At 31.0% G+C, this 12,918-nt stretch overlaps 1 protein-coding gene across 4 annotated transcripts in view; it reads right to left on the bottom strand.

Annotated features, from left to right (window-relative positions):
* The window catches only part of SOX6 (SRY-box transcription factor 6), a 460,797-nt gene that overhangs the window by 228,229 nt on the left and 219,650 nt on the right, over positions 1-12,918 (bottom strand). For all 4 annotated transcript variants that reach the window (XM_039851521.1, XM_039851522.1, XM_039851519.1 and 1 more), the window contains exon 4: positions 4,462-4,551. In XM_039851521.1, the coding sequence (XP_039707455.1) occupies positions 4,462-4,551 (90 nt within the window). The remainder of the gene's footprint in view (positions 1-4,461; positions 4,552-12,918) is intronic.

The raw sequence follows: 12,918 nt of genomic DNA, 5'->3' as shown, positions 1-12,918 counted from the left end.
TTCAGAATTTCAAGGAATAATTAATTGCCATGTTATCTGAGCAACATTTTACATAGCCTAGAAAAAAAAAAATCTTTCCAATTCAAATATGAATGCTGGTACTGGAAATTAACAAAGATAGTACAAATAAATAAAAACACAAACTAATCTCATTTATGATTACAGATGCAAAAATAACAACTGTAATATGAGCAAATAAAATTATGCAGTACATTAAAACAAGACTACACCATGACTAATCAGGGTTTATGTCATCAATAAATTTGAAAAACAAAACCACTAAGATATGCCATAAAATAAAATGCAATTTCTCATAGAAACTCTTAATAAAGTATGGCTAGAATTTTTTTAATAATAAAGAATATCTTAAATCAATAGTCAACATAATACTTAATGCTGAAATATTAAAAACAATTCCATAAATTAAAAACTACACAAAATATTTTCTATCACCTATATAACTTAATATTATTTTTGACAATCTAGGCAGTATAATAAGAAAAGGGGTGGAAAAAAAAGGACATATAAGAGAAAACATATCAGCTGAAATATGATTAAACCTAATAAGTTTTTATAAAGATAGAAGTTATAAAATGAACCAGCAAAATTCACTAGCTTCCCTAAACACAGTAACAAAAAGAAAATAGAATGAAGAATATCTCATTCACAAGTGCAAATAAAAATATTAGATATCATAAAGAAACCCTCAAAGGAAATGCCCAGAACTTGTATTTGCAAAACAAAACATTGCACCTAGGAATACCAAGAGCTATAGGTATAAAAAACAAAAAAGAAAACAAAACAACAGCAACAACAAAAACATTGTTGGGGGACATAAAAGAAATCGATAAATGATTCTGAATGGAAAGATACATTACTATAAAGATGTCACTTTACCCCATAGTTGTATATAAAGGTAATATAACCTTTTAAAATATCACTTTGTAATTTCAATTAACAGTTTAATTACAAATCTAAAATAAATTTTAGAGAAATATGCAAACACCTTAAAGAAAAATTATGAATGTGGTCTTGCAATACCTATTTATCAAAGATACTGTAAAGCTACAGGATTAATATATCATAGAACAAATAAAAGTTTAGATAGATCAATGGGATTAGAACCAAAAACTGAGAAATGGTTCCAAATATGCAGTCAGTATGTAATAAAAGATGTTATTTCAAGTCAGAAGTGATGATTGATTATTTAATAAATGATACAGAAACATATGATTAACTGAGAAAAAAATTAGTTATACCTCTGGATGAAATTATACATCAAAATACATTCAAGAGGAATTAGAGTTAAATATATAAAAATACTGTCAAAAACTGAAAGAAAATATACAGAATATTATCTGTCCTTGGGGAGCCTTTCTAAACAAACCTCCAACAACAACAAAAAGGAGGCATTAAAAAAGAAGAAAAAGATTTGACAACAAAACCATAAAGTAAAGAAAATGACAATATATAACATATATGACAAATAAAGGTTAATACCATCAAAATATACATTAAGAGTATAACGAAACCAGAACCAGACAAATAAATTCGGAAAGGAAGAGACATTTAATAGAAATAAATTTATGTAAAAATCTTCATTCTCAATAATATCAAAGAAATTCAAAATAAATCAGCAATAATATGAGATTTTCCCCTATCAAACTGGCAAGAAACTTTTAAGTTAATAATACTTGTTAGTGAGGGTGAGAAAACTTGCAGATACTGCTGGTGAGAGCACAGTACACTATATCCCTTCTGAAGGGCAATATGGCAACATGAATCAAAGCCTTTTAAAAAAGAACACACTCTTTGACCCAAGAATTTCACTTTTTAGGAATGTATTCTAAGAAAATAGCCACTAATTAATACTGAAAAAGTATTATGTTATCCATGCTCAAGCTTTTCTTTATAATGACAAACATAAAAACAACTGAAATGTTGAAAGAAGACTCAATTATTAAATTACTAGAACCCTACTTTATGCAATATTTTCTACAAATAAAAATAATATTTTAGAAAATGACCTAATCACAGGAAAAGTCATAATATATCTTAAGTGGGAAAAATAGATCACAAAAGAATAATAAAAAGATGAGTCTAATTTTAAGAAAAAAATTTAACATGTATATGTATAAATTAAAATGGAAACGATATATAATATAGAATTATAAGACAATTTTAATTTCTTTTGTATGTGTGATTCTATATTTTTTACAATAAATATGTATGAACTTTATAATGAGGGGAAAATAATATGAGCTATTAAAAATATACAATGCTTGAGATATAATATTGAATACTGATAACCCATGATAGTATGTATTTCCTGGAGATAGTATTTAGATCACTTTAAAATTTCAGAATAAATAATTATAACTAATTGAGGTGGATTGTAATTGGCCTGATACACTCAGTTTTAGCAGTGGTTGAATCAAACTATGAATACTATTTTAATTTTTTTAATTTTTATTATTGTTACATTTTCTGTAATAATGTTTATGGTGACAAAATATTAGGATGTCTAAAGAGACAATCATGTAGACTAAATCAAAATGAAAAATTTAAAAAGAATCTTATTCTATGCCCATAAAACTGAGAGTAGCACACAAATGACAGTTCACATATTACATACGGAATTCAGAAAAAAAAAGTTAAAAGCATTGGAAAAGCCTAATTTTGTATGTGTTTTACTTTCTAGATTTGTATACTTTGACTATCTGAGGCTAGTACAGTTTTTATATTTTAAATTCATAATTAGAATTAAAAACAAAGTAAGATGGAAAGTGGGGTGGGGAGGGGGAGAGAAGATAACCCGATGCTTAAAAACTTGATGTTGAATCATAACATAATAAAATGTTAGCTTCCACATTACTAAGAGAAAGCAAGACCCCCATCATTCATGCTAGCAAAAGCTTTCCTTAGCATAAGCCATTTCTGTTCTCACTGTTATAAAAACCAATGACTTTGGAAAGGGAAGAAAACACAGAATGACGTGCAAAGTAGCATACACCATGTTACTGCAGCTGGATAAAGAATATGTCACTAATGACTTTCTTTCTACCCATCAGTTATAAGTTGAGTTTCTTTTTTTCTTCCAAAATATAGCAAATGGCCTTCATGAGTACAAAACAGAAGCAGTGAAATTCAAATAATATCCACTTTCTATTTGATTTTGATACTGTATTATTTAATGGAATAAATTATTAATTATTCCTTGAGAAAGAGATGACTTCCTTTATTCTTCATTTGAGTTAAACATACCTGAACACTAGGCAATTTTTAATAATAAATTCAAAACAACATTTTCATCAGATAGTTATTGCCAAATGTTCTTCTTAAATGAAATATTATACATGGCAAATATGAAAATTCACCTGAAGTTATTTGATAAATATAGGAAACTAATGTAATTAAGTTTCCAAATTGTCAGTACAAGTCTGAGTGATGACTGTCTATAAGGGACAACTGATAGAATTAATTAATGACCATGCATTCTATTCATGATACCAAAAACTAGTAATATAGCACTTCATCTCCACAAAGGAATCAACAAAAGAGAGTTTGGCAAGAAGTACAACTTCTTGACTAATAGGGTAACTTAATTCTGTAATGTACTGGGATTGTCCACTTCTTAACATGTTTCAGAATAACATCAAGCATTCATCTTCAAAAATAAAGATGCTCATCTTCATCAGGGTAATAGGTCATGAAATTTTTAATTCTGTGAAATCTGTTTAAGATTAATCAACCTATGATCCTATGAGCATGTTAATAAAAATTAAAACTTGCCCTCATGAGATCTTTCTTAAGTGCCAGGCGCTATTCTAAAAGCCGTACATGTATTATTTGTCTTAATGAGCCCATGAGGTGGGTACTGTTATTATCTCCATTTTAGATACGAGGAATTCAAAACATAGAAAAGATCAGTGATTTGCCCAAAGTCACTCATCTAGTAACTGACAGAGCCAGGATTTGAAAAGGTAAACAAGCCTCACAATCTACCTATAAACCATAATGTACAGCATATTCCATAAACTCTTTTTTTATAGGTGCTATGGTTGACCCTTTTTGATCAGAAGAAATTCAAATTAATGATTTGGATTCATAAATTAAAATATTATTATGATTTCAAGAGGAAAAACTAAAATTGTCTTTAACTTGATTTGTTCTTCATCTTTGATATAACATTCTATTTCATTTGCATTATGTTAAATAAATGATGAAGCAGTTTATCCTATAAGTTATATGTTTATAGACAATAATAAAAAGAGGGCGAATTTTTCATTCTATAAATATTAGAAAAAATGAAAATTCAAGGACATACTAACATTTACCCTCTCGTAAATAAATAAATATTAGAGATAAGAATTTAATATTAGGTTACAGAAGATCAGCAAATGTGTTGTTACACAAATTAACATCTCTACATTGGTATGTTTGATATTTTGTATACTGTACCTTTAATTTCTCCAAGAAGTTCACTGGTATTTAGTCTTTCCATTTTTTCCTTCCAATCTTTTGAAAGTAGTTTTTCCATGCAAGAGGAATCTATTGAATTGAAAAAGTAAGTATTAAAATAGTATATGTACGTTTTACAAGTACTAAAATATTACAAATCCAAAAGGCCAGTTTATAAAGAAATTTTCTCATTTAAAAATGATCAGAGCAATTTTTTTGTTGTTGTAACCCGAGAACATAGGCAAATATATTACTGTATTATAAAAGACCACGACTAAATTTATTTTTACCAGAAGATTATTTAAACTATTCTCAGGAAAAGAAGATAGTGCTCAATAATCTTATCTTGGTATTATAATATAATTCTATTAACACTCAGTCAACAGTTATTATTTCTTAGACTGATAGGACAGAAAAAGGGCTCTTTCTTATGGGTTTAAGTTTAGATAATATTTATTTTAATCCAGGTGCTCATTTTTTAAAACCAAGCAAAATCTGTATGCTATTCAAGGAAGAATGACAATTCTTCAAGGGAGAAGATACCAATCAACCTGTAACCATTTGTCCTTTAAAAAGAAATAAACATATGGCATCTTTTGTAAAACACCCATTTAGAGCAAAGAAAATAAAGTCAAGATAATGAAAACTGCTAATACTTTTCTCTTATATAGAGATGTATATTCTTTTTAAGAAAATACTTATTTAAACACTATTTGCCCCTATTGCATTTCTAAATAGCATACTAGAATACAGAGTGATTGTTTTTGTTTCTATAAAGAGTCATAAAGGTTTCAGAAATTTAAACTTCAGAATATTCTAATAACTAGCAAAGTTTTCTCAATGAGTTATTTTTTTCTCTCTATTCAGACTTGCAACTGAAGCTACTGCTTACAACTATTTACATGTATCTTTTAAGCCTCAAATCTTAACAAATAGGCCACATTTCCAAAAAGGGAATGGAACTTTAAATACTAAATCCTTAGTGCAAAGCATACTCCCATTAAACTTTAACATTCCAAGTGTCAAAATTCTGATAACTTCTTCTTAGAATTATATTTAAAATCGTTACTCCAAATCCAAATGCCTTTCCTCTCCCATATCAGTACCTATCTCTTTGGCATTTTCCCTTTCTTTTTTTCTTCAACTTCTAAGTCCTCCTTGGGTTTTTCAGAATGACAGAAAGGTCAAGATGGATCTAAAGGGTTTCAGAAACCAGATAAGGTTTAGAAAAAGACAGTGAGCCCTGGGTAAGAGATGAGAAGACCACTGCATGGTTAGAAAGTATTGGTGAAAACAATTAACATTTGTCCATGACATGATCAATCAATCAAGGAACGGATGGAATCCAGATCAGCGTGTTGTGAAAAGGCTGATGAAGAACAACCATACTGGCTTGCTATCACAGAAGCCAAAGTTCTTTGTAAATAGAAGTCAGCTTGATTCTATTACATGAAAGCTCCCTACCCCCTCTCTTACTTCTTCCCTTCTTTACTGCCTTCTTTCTTTCCTTCCATTCTTTTCTATTAAAATTTTCTTACGCTTCAACGAGTGGTCTACCACTGTGACTAAAAACTGGATTCTGAGTCACCTTCCAACAGGGCCTATATGCATATGCACAATTCAGTTTGTGTTTAATTTTCAGAATGATCTCTCGCTACTTTTACTTTAATTTCAGAAACAAGGTGTATACTTTGTTCTATACATATTTTGTCTTTAGGCTAAAGCCATTAAAAAAGATAAGACTGAGTTTGAGAGTTATGAAGCCAATCTTCAAAGCCATGCCATGCCGATCAGAGATTACTTTTTCTTAAATCGAGTTTAAATTTCTGAGAGAGATTGATATAACATCAGATCATGGATAAGAATAATCAACAAACATTTTCAACTTCCTATCCTATCTAGTTTTGTTACTTTTTCTTTTACCCTTTCATACATATTATAAAATTGTACTAAACTGCTAATTGCTGATATATATATGCTAAAGCATAACTCGTTTGGTTAAAATTTGAGTTGAGATTATATATTATAATGCTCAAAGACAAAAACTCAATTTATTAGTTATGAGCACAAACCCACAGAAAGTTCATAAACTAGGATTAGATATACACTAATTGTAAAACAGGCTAAAATATGTCTCTCATTTCTATAAATAGAACTGAAATCTTTCTGAGATCCAGGAAAAGAATGCTGAAACTTCATGGGAGAAAAATAGAACTATATGGACAACAGGAACAAACACTTCAAACATAAATCAAACCATGTGGACATAGCTTTACAAAAAAGCTACTCATTTATAAAATGGTTAATAACTTCAAAGCATTTCACATTCCTATTAGAAAATTAATCCTCACTGTAATGCTGAGTTAATCTAGCTATATGAGTTCCCATTTCAGTAGAAGAAACAGGGGAAAAAATAAAGCATCCTTTGCATATTGCTATTTATGGCCCCACAAAAATATTTAATAATAATCACAGTTTAATAATATCACAAATTGCCTTTACCTACAGGACAATACAACTCACTACACACAACCTTATCAACATTTAATCTCAATGCTCGGAGATTCCAGGAAGATTCCAAACACTGAGGAAGTCCCTTAGAAAACACTCAGCTTTCTCACCTAATTATCTGACTTGAGAAACTTCTAACGTCATACCTCGATTACTACTAAGCTCACTCCATACTGTAATGTAAAACAAGTAAGGTAAGGGGACAAAGACCAGAAGATACAGATTGTAAACAAATACCGCACAGGCAGAGGAAACTACTGCCACCACCGAGAGGTTTCTGACTTCAAAGAAAATATGTAATAAAGTTATAAATAAAATTTTATATTTTCGGATTTCTCACTCAAAACAATATCCAGGTAAGGGTGCAAATTATAAGTATTCTTTGTGCCACATCCTTCAACATTAATAAGACACTAGCTCTACAGAGGCAATTGATCAGATTAGACTTTGCCTCATTCTAATTATCCACAAATGCAAAAAGAAAAGAGATCAAAATAAGTCAAGTCCAGTGTGCACGGACAGAGTAGGACTGTACTCAGTGGTTTCATCTCAGCAGTCAGGCAAGATTCCGAATGTAAAAAAGGACTGAACATCACTCAAATATTCTTGGATTATTTTACACAGATAATTTTGTTTTACATAACTGACTTGAAAACAACTAATATAGTTATGGTGCATGGTGCCACAGTCCTCAAAACAATGAAACAATATATAGTAATCTATTATCTAAGTTTGACTATTCATATATTTGTTATTTTGACTGAGTTGTCTTCAGCTGAAAAACAGAAGAGCTACATATCTTTTGGAAACTAAGATAAAGAACCACAACATTATAGTATAAAAAATGTCACGGTAATAAGTACACATTAAAAATAAGTGTAAACTACATACTTCCTTATAAAAGTGGAAAATGCCAAAATTAATTCCCCTTACTTTGAAAGAATTAGCCTGCATAACCAATACATAGTCAATGACATACAGAACTTTCTTTTATTAATCTTGTCCCATTTTTGTAAATAATGTGATTAAAAAAGGACTACCAAAAATCAAGAGCTAGATTTCAGTTCTCACTTATACTTTAATCAAGGATGTAAAAGGTTTTGATATGTTATAAATTAATTCTCAGTTGCATAGCTTTTCTTTTTCCTTTTCTTTTTCTTTTTGAAAATTTAAGTTTTTCAAAAAATTTTTTCTAGGAAAAAAGGAATGAAAATTCAGAACTAATTGTTAATAAATAGCCTGCACAATGGATCGCAAAGCAATGTTCCTGTTTCTTAAGTACCTAGGTTTCAGGCCAGAGTGGTTTATCACTGTTATAATTATTTTATAGTACAAGAGAAATTCAGGGTGAGAGTATGTGAGACATTTATTTCCTAATCTATGCAATAATATTTTAGGAACAATTTTAAATTTTTTCTAGTTAAACAAAGTTGCAGTAGTATTAACATTTATTCTGCATGAAATAAAGATTTCAAATGGGTCAAAGAGAGTAAACAAAGAAATCATCACTAAAACTAAAGCATAGAGGAATAGTAAAAGATAAATGGAAAAAATCATTGTACTTTAAAATAATTTATCTGTGAATAAACGATTATTATTCCTTTTACCTCAAAGTGATATTTAAAGTTAGAAATGCTCAAACATTAGAAACGATATAGAAAATATCTTTAAAATATTTTAGTGAGGAAAAACAATGGCTGCTGCCCCTGTATGCAGAATTCCTACTGCGTTATTAACTCTTTTAAGGAAATATTAAAACAATTTTATTTTTACCATAGTAATCATAAGTTTCAAATGTAATAAATTTTCTTTGTATCCAAGAACAATGATAACTTATCAAAGCACACTTGACCTTGGTTTACAAGTAATTCTGACAATATATATTTATATCCCTTCTGACCATCCATCCCACATTTTTCGTTAGGAAACAGAGACGCACATGACGGTTACTGTACATTTTTCCACAGTGATAAGTATTTCAGAATACAGTGGGATAAAATTGGAGCATGGAGAGCTTGAAGAGCACTCTTAAATTTTAATTAAAACCCTCCACGCTCACTAAAAATAATTAGACACTAAAATGTGCCAGTTTTATTTTGAAGTCACTAGAATGTACAAAACATACTCCCTGACGACTGCTTGTGCTTTTCCTTCTATCTCCCTCTCTCCAATGAAACAACTGATTTTCCAAATACAAACAAGGGGGTATAAATAGAGGCTGTTTTCAGGCCTGCTCTTCATGCTGAGAAGCTGAAAGAAAAGACAGCAGAGTGGGTTTTTCAGACTGCACCAAATGAAACGAAAATAACTTGCCTAACCAAGAGTTCGAATCACCGACAAACTAGATAAAATTCAGCGTGCAAGAACACCACAAGTTGTATCACTGATCTTTTTTGATCCAAACGTCAAACCTTTAACCTCTTAAATGTTTTTACTATCTTAAAATATCTCATACAATGCTATATTCCATCCTATTTTTAGCCAAGCAGCAAGAGAAAGCATGCCTTTCCCATACAGCAGGGCAATGATATAAACATCAACACAGATGCTCTGCCAGGAAGAGCTGGACTTCTCAAGCACTTGATCATTAAGGAATGCACCAACTGTTTTGGATAATCTTGTGCCAGCTCCCCTTTTGCTCCACACTCCCCTCTGGGAGTGGCCAATCTTGTCCTGGTCTTAATTTTTCATTTTACTCCTCCATAGCCCCCCAGCCATCCCCAAAAAGATGAGAAATGGCATTTATGCCTAGCAATGAAAAAGCAGGCTCACTTCCCCAAACAGACCAAAACTTTAAAACAATTAACCCTCCCCTCTTCTTTCAGATAAATTACTGAGTATAAAATGCAATCTGTTTCCTTTGTTTATTCAATATGAACAATTTGTAAATGACTCAAGGATAAAATTCAGAAAATGTTGTGCTAAATTAGAACCATTATAAACATGCTAATGACTCAATGCTTAAGTAAAACATGCATGATCGGTGTGAAGAAATAGATTTAGTTCCTGTGAAATTCTGTTGTGCTGCCTTAAAACAATTTGGTCATTAAATCAGATATATTCCTTCCAGGAAAAATGTAATAATACAACCACTTTACTAGATAATATACAGAGAGAGAGTGTGTGTGTCTATGAATAGGAGCCATTGGAAATGTCATTAGAACTGTTAGATGCAAGATTTTGATGTGTTCAGAAATACACATATATCATCACATTAGCTGCAATATTCTCTTTGCACTGGTTTTATGTATCAAAATATTTGATAATTTTTAATAGAGACCTCTTTAAACTGGCACTTAACATACATTCATGGAATTCATCTTGATATACATGTATCAGTAAAAAGTATCTCTTCTGCCTACTTTCCAAGGCTGATTAGCACCTAGAACAATATCAGAGAGATCATTCAAAACCAAATTCCTCTCCCATTTCCATCAAAGTACAACTGCTAATTGGTAGCAGTTGCCAGTGACAATGCCCCAAAGAGGGAAACATCCCACAGGTGACTCAGAGGCTTCCAGCCTACCGCCATAGCTTAAAGAAACTTCAATGAGCGTTAAGACAAACACCCCCATTTCAGAAATGAAGACACAGTCAAAAAAAGTCACTTGCCTTGCTCAAGGTCAAACAAGTGGTGACAGAGCCCTGGTTTTACTAAAATGACTACTTAAATCATTTTTTGAACATTAGTTTTACAGTCTCTGCAATGTAGCAAACAATAGAAAATGAATAAACTGCTTCAGATATGGAGTGAATCACTCTAGTTCTTTGGAGAGGGGTACTAAAAATTCAAGGTATTGCAGTAAAAGTCAGTAGTGTTCAACAGCCAGTTCTCCCATCGACATTCCATTACGCTGCTCCTCCATGCTGCATTTTCCATAATGCCTTATCTTGTTTGAACTAAGTCCTTTCTTTTACTGAATATCATCTACTAAGAAATAGTTAAGATGCTGTTTAAAAATACTGTGAAACCCGAAAAGTAATTCCTTCTAAATTAGGTTTCATCTTCACGTACAAGAAGCAAATGTGCAGCCTGAGACCTTGGTTTTCACTGTAGCTCACTGCCCACAACACGTCCAAATTTACCACAATTTTAATGGAGTAAAAATACCCCATTAGAAACTTCAACTGTCCGTATCGCTAAAATATTACTTATCATGACATCCTCTCATAACTCTATTTTCTGCTGCTCCATTGCCAAAGGCTAAAGTGTTCAAACAATATTATATATTGCATTATATATAACAATTATATATATTTAATAACTTAATATATAAATTTATTGCATTATGTATTATATAACACTGCTCATTATTACATATATATTGAATTATATATGTTTAATAATTACATATGGATTTAATATATAAATTTATTGTATTATATACAAAACATTTAACACTGCTCTGGTTTCTACAACTGTTTGATTTCATTTTTATGTTTTCAAATACATACTTAACTGCTTTTTAAAAACTATGGTGGACTGGGGAAATATCTGTGTGCCTACTGTGTCTTTTATTCCTTCTTCTGGTTTTTTGGGGGAAATATCTCTGAATGCCGCAATTGTTGTGATGCAGTTCTCTGCTGCCCGTCTACGTCCTACTGCTCCACCCAGCCACAAAGACAGGAATTTGACCCAGTTAGAAGTCTCTGCTGGAGCTATGTGGAAAGGCTCTCTATGCTTAGGTTGGAAGCAATGAGCATGTGGGCCTGGGATTTTCATGTGTCCTCTTTGGCACATGAAGAAAGCCTGTCTACAATAAGAGCAAATGAAGTCAAAAATACAAAGAAAAGTAGAGAGGAGCAAAAACTTAAATAGATAGAAAAAAATCTTTACATCATGTTAGTAAACTTACATCCAAAAATAACAAACCAAATTCTGCTCTTGGGCTTCTTGGTAATGTAAGCCAATATATTCCTGTGTTTGCTTAAGCTAGTTTGAGTTGGGTTTCTGCCAGTTGCAACTTAAAAAAAAAGAACAATATGAAAATCATAACAAAACTTGTCATACAATGTGTTATGTTTCAAATTTTAACACACTGGAAACCACCAATGCATTAACCTGTACCAGTAGCCTAAAATATTTACTAAATAAACCTTGAAGTAAATCTCTTGCTTTATTGAAGAATATTCAATGACTTTAAAGTAATCTGTTTTAGGACTGCTATTTAAAATTATTTATCTATTTGAATTAGAATTTCCTGAATATATATAATGTAGTCATAAGAAAACGCAACAGAAATAAAGTGGAAACTGAGGCTCACTTAAAAAAAAATAAAAACTCCCATCTAAGATCAACAAGCCTCGATTTTAGTTTTGTGTCCATTGAAACAACTTCATTGTTCTAGTTAATTGACTTTACATTTAATGTTATAAAATAAAATTATAAAATCAGTTTTTACTGATAAAATATCCCTTCTTAACTGTTTTATTTCTATATTGTCAATCCATAAAACATCAATTTAAAATAAGGTCATACAATTTAAGTTGTTTTAAAGACCCTCCATAATCTAGCCCTTATGATTCATCTCCTATTATTCTTCCTACACGAAACTCTTCAATCTGTTCCAATGAGTACACCAAACATATCTCACTTTTCTGTATAGACACTGTGCTTTTTCACTTTCGCACCTCTGTTCATGACACCCTCCTGACCAGAATGTCTCTTCCACTTCGATGCTTATGAAAAACACTCCTATTCTGCGCTGCCTACATTAAATACTACCTCCTCAATTAGGCCTTGATTCATCACTTCAAACATAAATTCTCATCCTCTGAAAAGTAAAATAACACTTGCTGAGCATATATTATCTGTCAGTCACTGTGATTTTTATTTTTTCAAGTATCAACTCAACTCTGAACTTCACAACTTCTTCTAAATCTACCATTGCTATTACTTATCAATTTTACCACCAAGTGATTAAGTATATGGTCAAGTTCATACTG

This window comes from Pteropus medius, unplaced genomic scaffold, assembly GCF_902729225.1.
Source record: "Pteropus medius unplaced genomic scaffold, Ma_sr-lr_union100, whole genome shotgun sequence".
Classification (NCBI taxonomy): Eukaryota; Metazoa; Chordata; class Mammalia; order Chiroptera; family Pteropodidae; genus Pteropus; species Pteropus medius.
The sequence above is the reverse complement of the archived record's forward strand: the minus strand, read 5'-3'. Positions and strand labels throughout refer to the sequence as shown.